Source organism: Chiloscyllium plagiosum, unplaced genomic scaffold (assembly GCF_037043375.1).
Source record: "Chiloscyllium plagiosum isolate Xiang-an unplaced genomic scaffold, Cpla_swu_hap1 HiC_scaffold_8, whole genome shotgun sequence".
Taxonomy (NCBI): domain Eukaryota; kingdom Metazoa; phylum Chordata; class Chondrichthyes; order Orectolobiformes; family Hemiscylliidae; genus Chiloscyllium; species Chiloscyllium plagiosum.
In genome coordinates, this window is record NW_028270146.1 from 4,677,383 (window position 1) to 4,695,318 (window position 17,936).

The 17,936-nt window shown below is 42.5% G+C and overlaps 1 protein-coding gene across 2 annotated transcripts in view; it reads left to right on the forward strand.

Moving 5' to 3' along the window:
* Positions 1–17,936, forward strand: part of vash1 (vasohibin 1) — a 67,862-nt gene that overhangs the window by 37,503 nt on the left and 12,423 nt on the right. The window contains exons 4-8 of one of the 2 annotated variants that reach the window (XM_087989550.1): positions 5,530–5,604; positions 7,822–8,203; positions 8,805–8,920; positions 14,351–14,698; positions 16,915–17,013. In XM_087989550.1, the coding sequence (XP_087845676.1) occupies positions 5,530–5,604; positions 7,822–8,203; positions 8,805–8,920; positions 14,351–14,420 (643 nt within the window). In that variant the 3' untranslated portion in view covers positions 14,421–14,698; positions 16,915–17,013. Of the gene's footprint in view, positions 1–5,529; positions 5,605–7,821; positions 8,204–8,804; positions 8,921–14,350; positions 17,014–17,936 lie in introns of both variants that reach the window. The other variant, XM_087989549.1, reaches the window with a different exon arrangement.

Consider the following 17,936-nt stretch of genomic DNA (forward strand, 5'->3'; position numbering starts at 1 on the left):
AGTCTTTGATGTTGGCAGCCTTTCAGCAGCAACAAGAAGTTTAAAGGGAATCCATGGATGGGAGGGTGGATTCCATGATGGTCAGGGCTGTGCACACAATGTTCTGTAGTTTTGTACAGTCCTTAGCAGAGCAGTTGCCATACTAGGCCATTATGCACATGGACAGTATGCTTTCTGTGGTGCATCTGCAAAAGTTGCTGAGGGTCCTTATGGACATTCCAAATTTCCTGAGCCGCCTGAGGAAGAAGCATTTTTGTGCCTCCTTGATCGTTGCATCTACATGGGAAGTCCTGGGCAGGTTGTTGGTGATCTCCACTCTGAGAAACTTGACGGTCTCAGCCATTTTCTCAGCTCTGATATACATGGAGGCATATCCTCCTCCTTTCTTCCTGAAGTTGATGATCAGTTCTTTTGATTTGCCAACATTGAGAGCGAGTTTCATTGCACCATGACATCACACCCTCTGTCTCCTTCCTGTATTCTGACACATCATTGTTGGATATCTGTCCTAACTCAGTGGTGTCATCAGCAAACTTAATCATTCGGAATTTGGCTACACAGTTGTGGGTGTAGCAGGAGTACAGTAGGGAGGCTAAGAACGCGTCCTTGGTCTGCTCCAGTTGTGAGGATTATAGTGGAGGAGATGCTGTTGTCTATCTTCACTGATTGCCGTCTGTGGGTCATGAAGCCAAGGAGCCAATTACAGAGGGTGGAGCTGTGACCTCGGTCTCAGAGTTTTGAGATCAGTCTGTAGGGGATGATGGTGTTGAAGGCGGAGCTGTAGTCAATGAGTAGGAGTCTGTTGTAGGTGTTCTTGTTGTCCAGATGTTCCAGGGATGAGTATACGGCATGGGAAATGGCATTTGCATTGGACCTGTAGGCAAATTGCAGGGGATCAAGGCAAACTGGGAGGCTGGAGTTCATGACCAGACTCTCGAAGCACTTCATAATTATGGAGCCATTGGGCGGTAGTCATTATGGTATCTTTCATGTGCTTTCTTGAGTACTGGGATGGTGATGGTCTTATTGAAGCTGTTAGGGACTTTGACCTGTAGGAGGGAGAGCTTGATGATATCAGTGAATACCTCCTCCAGCTGGTCTGCGTAGGATCTATGTGCTCAGCCAGGGATCCCAGCCAGGCCTGTCGCCTTCCTTGGCTTGTTTCCCAGAAAGACCGATCTGCCGTTTGCAGCAATGACAGTGGACACCGCTGTGTCCAGGCCCTCAGGGCTGGTGACACCGCGCCGCTGGTAGTCTGCTCAAATTTAACAGAGAAAGTATCGAGTGCATCAGCAAGGAATGTGTTTTGATCTGCTATCTTTCTCCGCTTCATTTTGAATCCCATTATGTTGTTTAGACCTCACCCCAGGTGGCTTGTGTCTATATGGTTGGTTTGGGCCTCTAACTTGGTCTAGTACTGCCTCTTGGCATCTCTGGAACTGTGGTAATGTAATCACTGTTAGTGTGTTCCTCTGCTGTGTTTTAGTGCTTCACTGGGAATTCCATCTGCTCCATGTTCTTTCACTATCAAATGGCCTTTCCTCCCTCCTGTTGTGTTAGGTTGTGCTAAGGTATTGTATGTAGCATGCTGCAGAATGGACTCAGTGTCTTCAGCCTGAGTGTCAGTGTTTCTTAAGGAGATCCTCAAAGTGCTTCTTCCAGGGGACTCCAACTGCCTCTCTGTCTCTGAGCACCTTTCCATTTTTGGTCGGCAGTAGAGTGGGGTCCTGTGGCTATAGTTAGTCTTCACTGTGCTAAAGAAAGCATGCATGTACTGGAATTGCTGGATCTACTGAGGTGCTTTCTCCAACATCTGTTTTTGGATTTTATTTTTGTGTGTCCGTGACCTTCAGCTATCTAGACAGCTGCTTGTGGTTCTCACGTTGTGGTGTTCTTTCATGTTCAGAAATGGTTGGCTCTTGAGGCCTGTCAGCTCCTGAATCTTCTAGTTATCCTCATCAAACCACTCTTGGTGTTTCATGATCAAGTGACCAAACATCCCTTCACGGGTGCTAATAATGGAGTCTTGGAGGGCAGACTCTGGATCACTGGGAATCATCAGGTTGGCAGTGAAGCACTGGTTCATTAGGGCTTTGAGCACTTCAGCGTTATTAATCCTGATGACAGACCAAATTAGCTAATATTTCATCCAGCATTGATCCAATTCAGGCCCAGGTGATATGTACACCTTTGTTCATTTGATACCTGTGCATGGTGAGGGTATTGCCATGAGGCCTTGTACTCCTCTTTCTGACACAAAGAAAGTCCTGGTTATGATAAGGCCATGTTCTAAGCCATTTGTCAGGAGTAGGGTATCATTGCTGTTGCAGATTATTCCTCCTCAGAAGTTTATTGTCCTTTTGGTTCAAAGGTTATCAAGAAGGATCAGTTTGCTGCCCGTTCGGTCTCAGGCTAGGGGCAGTTCGGAGTTGCTGCAGCATTCCTCTTTAGATTCCTCTGTAGCATCCAAGTTGGGGGCATACATGCTGAAGACCATAGCTCACTGGTTCTGGGCAAGAATTAGTCAAATGGTCATGAAGCAGTTGTTTATCCACTAAGGGGAATCTCTAAGATGGCCATCTGGTCCATTTTAAATGGTGAAGCCAGCCGGTTGAGGTAACACTCTTCATTGGTTTACCTTTTCAGAAGAATGTGTAACCGCCACCTTGTTCCTTGAGCTGGTCTTCCCCTGCCTGCCAGATCTCCTTTTTTTAAAGGACATAAGTGTCAACACCAAAACATCTAACCTCCCAGGCAATGATAGTAGACCATTCCAATCTGTCGCAGTTGGGGCTATCCATAAGCATCCTGATGTTCTAAATTCTGAACTTGATTTTGAGGGATGAAAGATTACTGTGTGTGAATTAAGAACATAACAAAGAACAAAGAAAATTACAGCACAGGAACAGGCACTTTGGCCCTCCAAGCCTGCGCCAATTACTTCAATGTTGGGTGGCCATTGTATACCAGCTCGCACACCGGGTTGGCCTTATATTGTGGCAAGTATGTCTAAGACGATTGAAGACCGTCTCTGCTGTGTGAGCCTAAGATATACAAACATACATTCCTCAATATTAACCAAATAACATTGTCCCAAAAGCAACTAAATAAATTAGAAATAAAATTTAAATGTAACAGGAAGGGGAAGTCTCATGTTAGTTTGGACTGAACTGAGATAATAATCAGTATTAACAGTTCCGGCTAGACAAATTATTGTGAGAAAGATTCCTCTTCAGTCTTTGAATCTGCAGTCAGCTTCCTGCAGGTGAGTATGGAAGTCAGCCAGAAGAATCTACTTTTCATTGAGCCATTGCAACACAGAGGAAGCTTTTGGGCCACCGTATGTCTTGTGGGGGTAGGCTGAGCCAGAAAACAAAGAACGGCCTACAGCCTGGAGTTTTCTAGCGTGCAGGAAACAGTACGATTCTTAGGTGGCCTGAGTGTGGGGCTGCTCTCCTTGCTCAACTAGACCTGAAGCCAGGGCCTCATTCACCCACACTGTTCCAACCATTTGAAACTGCAGCAAGGACCCCACACAGAGTCCTAGAATCACTACAGTGTGGAAATAGGCCATTCAGCCCATTGAGTCCACACCAACCCTCTGAAGAGCATCCGACCCAGACCCACCCTCCTACCCTACCCTATCTCAATAACCCTGTATTTCCCATGGACAATTCACCTAGTCTACACATCTTTGGATGATGGGAGGAAATCGGAGCACCCAGAGGAAACCCACACAGACACTGGGAGAATGTGCAAACCCCTACACAGACCTGAGGGGGTGGAATTGAATCCGTGGCCCTGCCACTGTGAGGCAGCAGTGCTAACCACTGAGCCACTGTGCTGTTCATGGGCACTGTGCCCATGTATTCATTTTGTTTCAAAGCTGGATGCATCACCCACAAGCTTTACAGTAGATTAAACAGATCTTTCACAGGTTATTAATCCCTAATACAAGGAGCAAGAAATCAGCCAGCTGCGTGTGGAGTATATTTAGCCATAAGAGTTTGGAGAGCTGAATAGACTTCACAAGAAGGGGTAAAGTCATGTACAACTATAGGCCGAACCACTGAAGTTAAACTTTATATACTCTATATACTCATATACTTTACTCTCCCAGATCACATTTAATGTCCTCCTCCACCTCCTTTAAGCTCCTCCTTAAAATCCACCTCCATATCCATAACTTTTAGACTTGACTATTCCTCGGGACCGAATTGAGCTGTTGAAATATATTATGATAATGAACCATTCGGGTATGTTGTGATAAGCTATGGCATTACTTAATTCTTTCACAGCAGACATTTTATTTTCCCAGAACATGTAGGGTACAGCTCGATGAACTCTGAAAATTACACTCCGACTTTGAAAAGACAGGCTGATGAATAACTTCACAAAGTAACTGCTGTTATGTGAGAGTTCCTTCAAGCCTGAAATGCTTTAGTATGTAATGGTTTTAACTAGAAGAGACTTCTTGAGTAAACAATTTGATGTTTATTGCGTCAGTGCCGTTTACAAATGACATGAATGTAACCTTTATAACGACAGAGACTGGTAGGAATATACTAGTCCCAGGTATGTCTCCTATAACGTCCTCCTTTACTCTGTTCAGGGCTCTTTGATATAACCACAGTGTGTGGTGCTCACTCCACTCAAAGTTTTAACCCTTCCACATACAACAATGGAAGCTAATGAATTTAAATTGCTATCTATTAACTTCAAAAATGGCTGCTAATCAAGCATTCTCGAAAGTATGGCAGATAATATCTGTATTTCAAGTGAACAGTTTGACTTTTTCCCCTAATCCTAGTTGCATTATATCCATTAAATGTTACATGAATTGCATCAAGTTAGGCAAGAATGATTACATCAGAAGTCACATGACACCAGGTTCTAGTCCAACAGGTTTATTTGAAATCACAAGCTTTCACCAGGTGATGGAGTAGCACTCCAAAAACTTGTGGTTACAAATAAACCTGTTGGACTATAACCTGGAGTCATGTGACTTCTGACTTTGTACAACCCAGTCTAACACCAGCACCTCCACATCAGGGATGATTGCAATCAAGGGTTTTTTTTGCTGTCCCTTGTGGATTAAGCAAAATCTGATTATATTTAATCTTAGTAAGTACCATGAGATTGATCTCCGAATTACTGGCATTTATTCACATGAGCATGCTCACATGCAAGCTTTTGCAAAGATCCAACGGTCAGAAATGGGAAAGCTGCAACACATCTCGTGATTTCATCGTGAATCAATTCACTTCCAAGCTCTGACTTTGTAAATGCTTTTACTTCCTATCATTTGTGAGAATTTCTGATTGATTGGGAATTACACTGAATCCGATTGCCCTCTGAGTTTCAGCAATGCAAGGCCAGAGATTATAGGCCAGGAAATCCAAAGAAATAAATTCAAGATAAAGTGATGTAAATCCCTAAGTGGGTTCATGTCACCCAAGCACTTGCTCAAAATCATTTGAAATATTAAGTTGGTTTTAAAATCTAACATTCTTATTTCTGATTTTACAGCCTGATGGATCTAGCACGAGAAATGATTCGCGAGTCTCTACCAATCAAATGCTTGGAAGCTGTGATTTTAGGGATGTATCCTTTCCTTCGCAGAAACATTGAAAAATAAGTTAGAAAATCTGTCTGAAGAATAATCACATTGGACTCCAAGCATTAACTCTGTTTCCATAGTTACTGCCAGACCTGCTGAGTTTCTGCACACTTGCTGTTTTTAGTTAAGATCTCCCACATCCGCAGTATTTTGCATTTATTTGATTTTATTTATTATTATTATTGTCCCATGTACTGAGATAGTGTTTTGCGTACTAACCAGATGAATCATACCTTACATAAGTACATCAGGGTTATAGAACATAAGATAGTGTTGCAGCTACAGTAAGGTTGAAGAGAAAGATCAATTCTAATATACGAAGGGTCCGTGTGTAAGTCTGATAACAACAGGGAAGAAGCTGTTCTTAAACCTGTTAGTATGTATTTTCAAAGTTTTGTTTCTTCTGCCCGAAGGAAGATAGTGAAAGAGTGTATAACTAGGGTGGGAGGGGTCTTTGATTATGTTGGCTGATTTCCCGAGGCAGTGGGAAGTATAGTCTGGATGGAAGACTGGTTTTCATAATGGACTGGGCTGCGGTCACAACTCTGTAATTTCTTAGTCTTGGGCAGAGCAGTTGCCACAGTTTGACGCATCTGGATAGGATGCTTTCTATGGTGCATCTATAAAAGTTGGTAAGAGTCATGTGGACTTGCTGCATTTCTTTAGCTTTCTGAGAAAGTAGAGATGTTGATGTGCTTTCTTGATTGTGTGTTGATGTTGATGGACCAGGACAGAGTGTTGGTGATATTTAATCTGAGGAACTTGACGCTGTCAACCATCTCCATTTCAGCCCCATTGATACCCACAGGAGCAGGTCCTCCACTCTGCTTCCTGAAGTCGATGACCAGCTCCTTCATTTTGCCGATTTTGAGGGAGGAATTGTTGCCTTTACACCAAGCCACTAAGCTGTCTAACTCTTTCCTGGATTCTGTCTTGTCATTGCTTGACATCCATCTCACTATGGTGGTGTCATCAGCAAATTTGTAAATGGAATTAGAACTGAATTTGGCCACACAGTCGTGAGCGTATAAGGAGCATTGTAATGGGCTGAGTATGCAGCCTTGCGGGGCACTAGTGTTGAGGATTATTGTGGAGGAGGTGCTGTCGCCTATTCTTATTGATTGTAACCTGTGGGTCAGGATGTCAAGGATCCATTTGTAGAGCAGGGGAGCAGAGTCCTAGGTCTTGTAGTTTGGAAATGAGTTTAGTTGAAATTATGGTTTTGAAGGTGGAGCTAAAGTCAATAAATAGGTGTCTGAAATGGGTGTCCTTGTTATCCAGGTATTACAGGGACAAGTGTAGGACTAAGAAGATGACATCTGCTGTGGACCTATTGTGACGGTATTTATGCAGAAAATTCAAATTTATTGTCACAAGGAGGGCACGAGGACCCCAAATGGCTTGATGCAATTCTAGGCACTTTTCTATTCACAACAAATAGTGCAAAGGTAAGGAAGTGAGTTCCGGGCATCCACCATACTCTTTGTTGGATATAAAAACAGCGATGACATTGAAGATCCTCTGAAGTGAGCTGGGGTTAGTTAGTTTAGTTTTAATTTGTTATAAAGCTGCAAAGTTTGGACATGTTTTTGGAGATTTTATTGTTTGATCTTAAGCCTCCAATTACATCCTGCTTTGTGTAGATTCAATCATTTGAAATGCTTGGTGTACTCATTTTACATTGGCTTGTCATTGTAGACTGCCAATACAGCACCCACCCAAGGCCTAATGCCATTGCTATACCCCAGCCCACAGGTGAGTGACAATGAGAAGTAACCTCAGGGGAGGGCCCTTTATCACAGTGTCAGATCCTTCATTTCAGGCACAGAGTGCCTTTAAGTGAAAACCATCATCTGGGAGAGCACAAGCAACTCTGCACAAGTTTATTTATCATGCTCCCCAGAAGGCAAACACACTGTTCACTGCTGGTTAATACCAGCAGGAGGATAAGGCTTTTTGAGTGAGTATTATTTGTTCACTTAAGGGCTTCAGTTAGAGTAGGAAGATTATGCATGAGCTTTCCCATTAGAGAATCCCTACAGTGCGGAAAGGAGAGGATCCACACCCAATACCCTCTGATCTTATTAAATGGCCCTCTGTTGCCAAACGCATCATAGGGGAGCGCATAAAATTCTGCCATCAATATCCTAAAGTCCTGGTGAAGGCATAGTCCTGTGATTTTCCTTAATTTTTGTGATCAGTTACCTCACCAACAATATGCCTGGAGTAGAGAGGTTTCCCATTAGCTTCAAAACTGAATTCTCAGGGAATTACTTCCGCCACATAGTGCTTGGAATCCACTATTCTGGACGCTTTGGAACACTGGGCATGAGTCGACGTGAGGACTTGATGTTCAAACCCCCAGTGTGCAGAACTTTAATTGATCTCATCTCAGAGTTCGAGAGTTCCTACAGAAAATGCTGGCATACGCTGAAGAAAGTCAAGATTGGACAATATGTGTCCCATGACCCCCACAGTGTGGAACAGATTGAGTGGAAGCATTCAGTCCTTGACATAGAAAAGCTAAGTCGTGAGGAACTGCGCAAGGAGCTGGAGAGGCATACTCGGGACATGCGACTAAAGGTAAGGAACTGGCTGAGAATCCCCGTCAGATGCTGCCCACTCTAAATATGGAGTGTGTGATTATTGGGAAGAGTGTCTTCTTTAACCAATGCTGGAATTATGGCCATGTTATGGCTTGGAAGCCAAATAACAGACTCCTTAGGTTATTGGAGATTGTAGGGAAGGGGAGTGGACTTCCAGCCACCAAGTAGTGAGGGGAAAGTATACAACTCTGGAGAAGCTGATTATGTTAATAGGAAAAAAAGAATAAAGGTCTAAAAGCCTACACCGTTCTTTTAATGGTGTTTATTGATCCAGTTTCAGAGTTCAAGACATTTTGCTCTTCATAATCATGCTTAGTTGATACAGACAGAGAAGCCTACTGTCAAATACTATCTCTAATCCCCTCATTGATGCCAAGACATCAGATTTGGGAAGAGAGAGGTGATCCTGAGAGAGGAGATGCATGATAAAAAAAATGGATATTGTGTAATTACTGCCAGGCTTTACAATAGTGGGAAGTTCCATTTTAAGCCTGGAAAGTCAAGAAGTCAATTCTGTGATAATGACATACCTCATTTCTTCCGTCCTCCACTCCCCCTGTCCCACCCATTTGTCTCAGGTTATGAAGGGAACAACCGCACCATCATCCCCCACCCGTGACAGGAAGAAGGATTCATCATCACCCCATCGCAGTCAGTCAAGCCCGCATCGCAGGAATGGCCACAGTGAGAGACGGTAAGAGTCCTCCATTGTCTACCTGCAGCAGAACAAGCCTAATTCCTGAATTAAGCACAATTTGATTTGATTTATTATTGTCAAAGTGACAAGTATTGTTTTGCATGCTAACCAGACAAATCATACCTTACACATGTATATCAGCGTAATGGAGAATATAATGTTACAGCTATAGAGAAGGTGCAGAGAGACATCAGTACTAATACATGAGAGTTCCATTCATAAGTCTGATAACTGCAGGGAAGAAGCCGTTCTTAAATCTGTTGTATGTGTTTTCTGACGTTTGTATTTTCTGCCAACCCAACCTTCAAATCTACATGATTAAACCTGTTGCTGAAGTGTTTCACATCTTCATACTAAAACAGGAATCAAAAGCCAGTCTGCTTTCCAAAAATAGTTGATTTCTGTCTTTTAGTTCATACAGTGGTTTGCTTTTATCCTTTCTAATCCACCCCGATTACTGGAGAAAACCAGCCTTTTCTTTATAAAAACACTTAAGGAATTCCTAAACACAGTTGTACTGAAAGTGGTTGTTTACATTCAAAGTCATAGAAATGTACAGCACAGAAACAGACCCTTCCATCCAACTCATTCATGCTGACCAGATATCCAAAGTAAATCTAATCCCATTTGCCAGCATTTGGCCTATATCCCTCTATTCATACACCCATCTAGATCCTTTTAAATATTGTAATTGTACCAGTCTTCACCACTTCCTCTTACAGCTCATTCCATACATAGCACCACCCTCTGTGTGAAAAAGTTGCCCCTTAGGTCCCTTTTAAATCTTACCCCTCTCACCTAAAACCAATGTCCGCTAGTTCTGGACTCCCCTACCCTGGGGAAACCTTGTCTATTTACCCTATCCATACGCCTTGTGATTTTATAAACCTCTATAAGGTCACCCCTCAGCCTCTGCGCTCCAGGGAAAACAGCCCCAGCCGATTCCGCTTCTCCTTATAGCTCAAACCCTCCAACCCTGACAACATCCTTGTAAATCTTTTCTGAACCCTTTCAAGTTTCACAACATCCTTCCTATAGTAGGGAGACCAGAATTGCACGCAATATTCCAACAGTGGCCTAACCAGTGTCCTGTACAGCCGCAACATGACCTCCCAACTCCTGTACTCAACACTCTGACCAATAAAGGAAAGCATTCCAAACGCCGCCTTCACTATCCTATCTACCTGTGACTCCACTTTCAAGGAGCTATGAACCTGCACTCCAAGATCTCTTTGTTCAGCAACACTCCCCAGCACCTTACCATTACATGTATAAGTCCTGCCCTGATTTGCCTTACTAAGATGCAGTGCCTCACATGTATCTAAATTAAACTCCATCTGCCATTCCTTGACCCATCTGATCAAGATCCTGTTGTACTCTAAGGTAACCTTTTTTGCTGTCCACTACACCTCCAATTTTGGTATCATCTGCAAACTTACTAATTATACCTCCTATGTTCACATCCAAATCATTTATATAAATGACAAAAAACAGGGTAGTTTTCTAGTGTCACTCAAGGGTATAAACTCTTGTGGCAGGGGTTGGGAACCATAGCAGTAGGTCAGCAAGTGAAATGACCAAAGAGGAGTTAGAGACTAAGGCCAGTCAAAGGATTTGGAGGCTTTGGAAAGAGTACAGGAAAGGTTTATCAGGATGTTGTCTGGGTTGGAGAGTGTTAGCTACAAGGACAGATTGGACAAACTTAATTTGCTTTTACTTGAATGTCAAAGGCTTGGGCACAATCTGCTAGAAGTTTACAAAATGATGACAGGCATGGACAGAATGGATAGTTGGGAGTCTTTTTTTCCAGGGTGAAACTTGAAAGGGTTCCGAAAAGATTTACAAGGATGTTGCCAGGGTTGGAGGATTTGAACTATAGGGAGAGGTTGAATAGACTAGGGCTGTTTTCCCTGGAGCGTCAGAGGCTGAGGGGTGACCTTATAAAATCATGAGGGGCGTGGATAGGATAAATTGACAAAGTTTTTCCTTTGAGGTGAGAGAGTCCAGAACTAGAGCACATAGGTTTAGGGTGAGAGGGGAAAGATATAAAAGAGACCTAAGGGGCAACTTTTTCATGCAGAAGGAGGAATGTGTATGGAATGAACTGCAGAGGAAGTGGTGGAGGCTGGTACAATTGCAACATTTAAGATGCATGTGGATGGGTATATGAATAGGAAGGGTTTGGAGGGATATGGGCTGGGTGTTGCCAGGCAGGACTAGATTGGGTTAGGATATCTGGTCTGCATAGACAAGTTGGACCAGAGGGTCTGTTTCTGTGCTGTATATCTCTATGAATCTAATTACTAGGAAACATAGGTTAAGGTATAGAAGGAAGGTTTAAAGGAAATATAAGAGGCAAGTTTTTTTTTGCATAGCGGGTGTTAAGTGCTTGGAACGAACTACCAGAGGAGGTGATAGAAGCAGACACAATAGCAGCATTTAAGAGGCATCTTGATACATACGTGATCATGCAGTGTAGAGAGATATGGAGCATGTATAGTTTATTAGTTTAGAAAGTCAGTATGTGTCCGTGCAATCTTGGTGGGTCTGTTCCTGTGCTATACTGTTTTTTGTTCTTTGTATTTGTTGTTAACACATCTGCACCAGTCAATTTAGTCATCGTTATACAGTTATAGAAGAATTGCAATGGTTTAAAAAAAATTTTTTAAAAAGTTCATGCAACTTTCAACTTGGCAGAAATATTATGACATATTGCCAGCTAATCAAACTTATGCTCCTTATGAACTAAGCAGAAAGATGGCCAACACCACAAGCCTCTCAGATATGAATAGTGTTTTTTAAGGCCAAGAGGTGTTTGTCTGCTGGAAATGATTGTATTTTCAAATAGTTCTTCATTGGCTGATGGGCCACACAATGTTGCAAGATGACTTCAACCCTCTTTGCTGTCATTGCTTGGCCATGGCCTTGAAAGGTTCATTCAGTGTGAAAACTGTTTCCATCTTCAGCACTGACATGAGAACCAGTTGCAACATCTTTGCCTTAACATTAGAACTCCTCGAATTTTACTGTTGGTTAGTAAAGATGTGTGACTGTAATTTTGGATGCATGCCTCAAATCATTGAAGGTGGCAGGAGAGTGGTGATAGCAGAAAATAAAGCATACAGTGTTCTCAGTTTTATGAACAGGGACAGGAGCAAGAAGGTAATGTTAAATTTGTACAAGGGACTCTGCATGATGGCAGCAATCCAGTAGAACTGCCGTGGATGGCTCTGCATAACAGCCAAGGCATATTGGTGTTTTTTGCCATCCCAGGCCAAATCCTATGAGAGGGTTAATTTAAAGAAATGCATATTTGTTAATATTTGGGAGTGGGAAGGATGCCAAAGGAAAAAGGAGCAAGCAAACAGCAGCAGGGAGGCCACTTCCCTGCATCACCAACCACACCAGAGACTGCAGCAGCGGCCTCTTCCGAGAGACTTAACGGACTCGCAGGAATTGGCGGCGGTGATGGCGAGACTTAACATGAAGGATGAGGCTGCGATCAAGGAGATCCGTGTCCGGATCCAACCCATCACGTCCATGCTGCAAAAGCACAAACAGGAGCTCCCAAAGCTTCAGGGCGTGGATGGAGAAGATGGAGGGTCAAACCATGGCCTCTGAAGTGACAATCGGGTCCTCGTCCGGATGGATCCAGGCCCTGGACCAGCGAGTGCAGGCTTTGCGAGATCTGATCACGACCTCTAAAATCTAGGTCGATGGATGAATCTACGGGTTATTGGCTCCTGGAGGGTGAAGAAGGTGGACAGCCAGTCAGCTTCTTTGAAAACTGGCTGCCGTAGTTCCTGGGCCTTCGAATAGAGTCTAGCCGGCTGCAGATTGAAAGGGTCTATTGGGTGGTGGTGTGCAGGTTCTGGCCGGTACAGTGCTCCCACCTGGTCCTAGTGCACATCCTCACATACAGGGGTAAGCAAAGAGTGATAGGCACTGAGGAAAGACCCACAGGCACTGCTGCACAAGGGGTCAAAATTATGTTTTTTCAAGATTTCTCGGCAGCTGTAATTAGAAAGAGGAAGTCCTTCGATGAAGTTAAGAGGCTGAGGAACCTGGGCATTCAGGACTCCATGAGGTACCTGGCGGAGTCTCATTTCAACCATGAGGATTCAGTTTATACATTTGACTCAGTGGATAAAACCAAGACGTTTGAAATAGTCTGGTTGATCTGAAGAATATGATTAATGTTCGTCCTCTCTTCCTTCTTTCCCTGTTCCCCTTTTTTTTCTCTTTCCCTAATAATTTTACTTTTTTTAAAAAAATCTTGGAATATGTTGTTCCTATTGTATTTTTATAATTGGATTTTATCATGGGGAACTTTATGGGTGCCCTTTGTTGTTTTCCTCTTTTGTTTGTTCTTTTTCTCTTTTAGTCATAATTGGGGTTGACATTGAGCCGGGAATGGGAGGAGTGCTTATCCTGACTTTGTCTTCTTTTGTTGATTTAAGGATCATCTCCTTGTTTATTTTTGCCTAAGGCCGGACACAATCCGGGCTTAAGGGGGGGATGGATGGGTAGGGTGAGTGCCCCCTATGGACAGGGGGGAGAGTCTCCCCTTCAAGGTTTTACAGTTAGTTTTTTATGTAGTTTTTTTGGTAGCAATAATCGTTTGTAGTTATGTTAAAGATGCCACATTGGTTATATAGAATTAATTTAGATCAGCCATGCCATGGCAGGATGTGCTCTGACTGAATGCTTGCTCCTCTCCAACTGTTCGAGCTGGGGAATATTTCTGTTGTGGCTGGACAGGACATTGGTTAGGCCACTGTTGGAATATTGTGTGCAATTCTGGTTTCCCTCCTAGTAGAAAGATGTTGTGAAACTTGAAAGGGTTCAGAAAAGATTTACAAAGATGTTGCCAGAGGGTTTGAATTATAGGGAAAGGCAGAATCGGCTGGGGCTGTTTTCCCTGGAGTGTTGGAGGCTGAGGTGTGACCTTATAGAGATTTATAAAGTCATGAGGGCCATGGATAGGGTAAATAGACAAAGGCTTTTCCCTGGGTTGGGGGAGTCCAGAACTAGAGGGCATAGGTTTACGGTGAGAGGGGAAAAGTTTAAAAGGGACCTAAGGGGCAACTTTTTCACGCAAAGGGTGGTGCGTGTATGGAACAAGCTGCCAGAGGAAGTGGTGGAGGCTGGTACAATTACAATATTTAAAAGGCATCTGGATGGGTACATAAATAGCAAGGGTTTAGAGGGATATGGGTCAAGTGCTAGCAAATGGGACCAGATTAATTTAGGATATCTGGTCTGCATGGACAAGTTGGACTGAAGGGTCTGTTTCTGTGATATACATCATTATGCCTCTATGACTCTTAGCAGTCTCCTTGAGAGCTGTTTTTATTTCAGTAACAGTATTTCGTTTCTCCTGAGCCATTGGCGCTCTTATTGAATGGTGTTTTCCTTATTTTCCAGATCTTCGGGAGAGAAAAAAACAACAGAGCAAAAAAACCTCAATGATGTGGGATACCAGATCCGTGTGTGAACATTCCGCAGTGCAATCCAAATGTGACCATTGCGTTGTACAGTTTGCAGAGATCTTTATCGAGTCCGTAGAAGGACTATCTGTGCACTGAACTGAACTCTCAGAATCAGAATGAAGGATGCCATAGAGTATTTGGAAGTAGTGGCCAGCAGTATTAAACCAATTGTGACTTTTTACATTTTTTTCTTATATATTTTCTCTAATATGTTTGATAATCTTTCAATTGAAATGAGTTAACAGCTCATTAGAACACTTTAGATTGTGCTGACAGCTGAAAGGTAACACATTTAATAATACATTATCCCAATCCTTTTGTGGTGGTTGAGAACCCTATTTGGACAGTTTGAGACATGTAGAACTTTTCAATCAGTGTACGGTTTTCAAAAGGTTTGGGGTGTAAACAAAATACTGAGCCATACAGACAAGGCAAAACCTAGACTTTATGCCGAGTCTGTACCGATCTTGACCAGGGATCAAATGGGTTCACTTCAATTGCTCGCCTCCCAGGGTTGAAGAATCGACCAAGATTCCTATTCTGCTCACTGCCTGGTGATCCTAATGTATTACATTGGGTGAGGTCAGGGTTGGACTTTGTCCTTTTGCAATCAAAAAGCTTCCCAATATTCAGTGCAGGAGAATTAATGTGAAGATTGGCCACTGCAGCAAGGTATCAGAGTGACCAGTGGCTATGGAAATCATATCTCAGCAAAACCTGAGCCCAAGTGCTCCCCATACAACTCCTCACCAAAGCATCAAAATTAAAGTCAAAACCCAAATGCACCTCCATCACCCTCCCCACTCAGAAATTCAAAATCCTTTGGAGTTTAGTCACAAACTGTGAGAGGCTGTTGATATTTTCTTTCCCATGTTTCTACATCACAAGGATCTAATTACATTGACCTCATTTCATGAGAAGGAACTAACTCTTTTTAACCTGCCTATCTTGTACTTCAGAGCTTTATAGTGCATTCCCCTCAGCAAAATGTCACAGCTTGACATATCTCCTCTTAAGAACTAGTGAGTTGGAAGTGCATTTTGAGTTATGTGACCAGGTCCAAAATACATCAATGATTGTTTGTTTGTTTGTTTGTTTGTTTCGTTCCATTTCATAAGAGAACCCTTTTCTTACCTCACGAGAGCAGAGTATTCTGAAGTGATATTCTTTTATACAATAAAAGGAAAAATTATTCATTGACCCTCCCCCACATCACCCTGTGCATAAGTAAATGGTTGCCATTTACTTATGATATGGAGGTGCTGGTGTTGGACTGGGTTGGACAAGGTCAAAAATCACACGACACCAGGTTATAGTCCACCTGAGAAAGGAGCACACTTTGAAAGCTAGTATTTTCAAATAAACCCGTTGGACTATAGCCTGATACCGTATGATTTTTGACTGAAGTAAATGATACCATGCTGCAGGCTCCCTGACTCTGTTTGGTGCTGAGGTTTATTGCTCAGTCAGGTTTGCATCTACTGATAATGTTGGACAGATAAAGATTGTTTTGCTCCTGCCCAGTTTTCTGTGTTTCCATGACCTGCAGGATTTACATTCACTAAGCATATTAAAATCTAGAGTAAAGGCAACCATGTGACCGATGATTGTTATTAAAACTCATCTGGTCTTTTAGGGAAGGAAATCTGCCAACCTTACCTGGTCTGGCTATATGTGACTCCAGATCCCCAGCAATGTGGTTGACTCAAAACTGCCCTATGGGCAATAAACACTGGCCTAGCCAGCAATGCTAATATCCCACGAAGGAATAAAAGAAAAGCACTTCTAAATTTTATATGTTCCCTTTACAACTCAGTAATTCAATTTTATTTATAAGTTTTCTGTTTTATTAATGATTCAGAAACTGTCTTGACCATTTTAGTTTTATTAAACATGGTTTTGTTTAGTTTGAATATTGACATTATCTCTTTCCTTTCTGTTTTTTGTCTTTATCATCTTTTGTACTGAACTGAATTATAAATTGCGATTGAAAACATTATTTTCATAATTGGGAAATGTTAGGCTCACTGATCCCATCACTATTTTTTAAACTCTCTGAATCCATATTCTTGCAATTTCCCTCCAGAAACACACCTAATTGTCCCTTAACTCTGTTCCTGTTTTCTGGGAGTACTAGACAGGACACAAAGTGCTGTACCCTCAAAACCAAATCAGTTTGACATTCTCCAAATGTCTGTCTGACTCTCGCCTCCAGAGAATCCGTTGAGTGGTAAACAGCTTACGTGATGCAACATGTGAAAACACTCTGCTCTGTCTATGTAGTAAAATATTATGGGCATTCTGATATCTCACCCCTTTTAATCACCTTAGCCACTACTTGTAATGAATATTGTCAATTGTCAGGTTGTGTTGTGACATTACTAACTGGACATTAATTAGCATAGCACATTTAAATTAAGAATGTTATTGAAGTTTTAATTTACTGTGATCTTAATATATTTAAAATTATAGATCTGATTTCAATTTATTTTTTGAAAGGCCAACTTTCACATTGAAAAGTGAAGCTAGAGAAAGAATCCATGAAAACCTCCAGGAGTACAGAAAACAAAACTGTAAGATGTGAAGACAGAGCTTTGAGTGAGTCATCATATGCTGTTTCTGCTCAAAGCTTAGTGGGAGGAATTTAATGCCTCCCCCACAGGAGCTTCAGGGCGGGCTATCATTTAATCAGCAGCGAGGATAGTGGATGGGGACCCTGCTGTCTTACCTTCACTTCAATGAAGCCCATAGCCTCAACTTCTGTGAATACCTAACTTGCCCTGCAGCAGATTGAAGCCCTTAGGCAGTCAATGAATGCACATTCAGCCCCTACAGCCTGCTCAGCAAGATCATTGCTGGTGGCTTCAACTCCACATTCCCTCCAATCCTTGATCGTTTTTAAATCGCTTGTTAGTCACAAAACAATCTACCTCTACTTTAAAAATACTCAATAAATCTGACTCCACCAGTCTCCAGAGAGTTCCAAAACCTCTCAATCTTCTAAGATAGATATTAATGTAATCTTAATTTATGTCTTAAATGGGAAACCCTTATTTTTAAATTGTGTGCCCTAGTTCTTGTCTCACCCAATGGAGGAAACAAACTTCTGGTATCCTCCCTGTCGAGTCTCGTCAGGATCTTTGTTTTGTCAATGAGGTCACCTCTCGTGCTTCAAAACTCCCAATGGATATAGGCCCAACCAGTCCAACCTTTCCTCATAAAATCCCTCCATCAGTCAAGTCAACCTTCTCTGAACTTCTAACGCATTTATATCCTTCCTTAAATAAGGAGACCAAAATTCTATACAGTCCACTGAAGTGCCTCATCCTGTCAGCACCCCTGACATTAACAGAACAGCAGACAGGGCCTCACCATGTGATTACCACGATGAGCAAGCCCATGCAGCATCACTTGTTGGCCCCCATAGGAGTATTCGTGTACAATGGCACTCGATTTCTGATCAAGGAAACCGGAAGAAGAGAGGGCGCTGAGAGTCTTAACTGCCAATACCTCACCTGTCT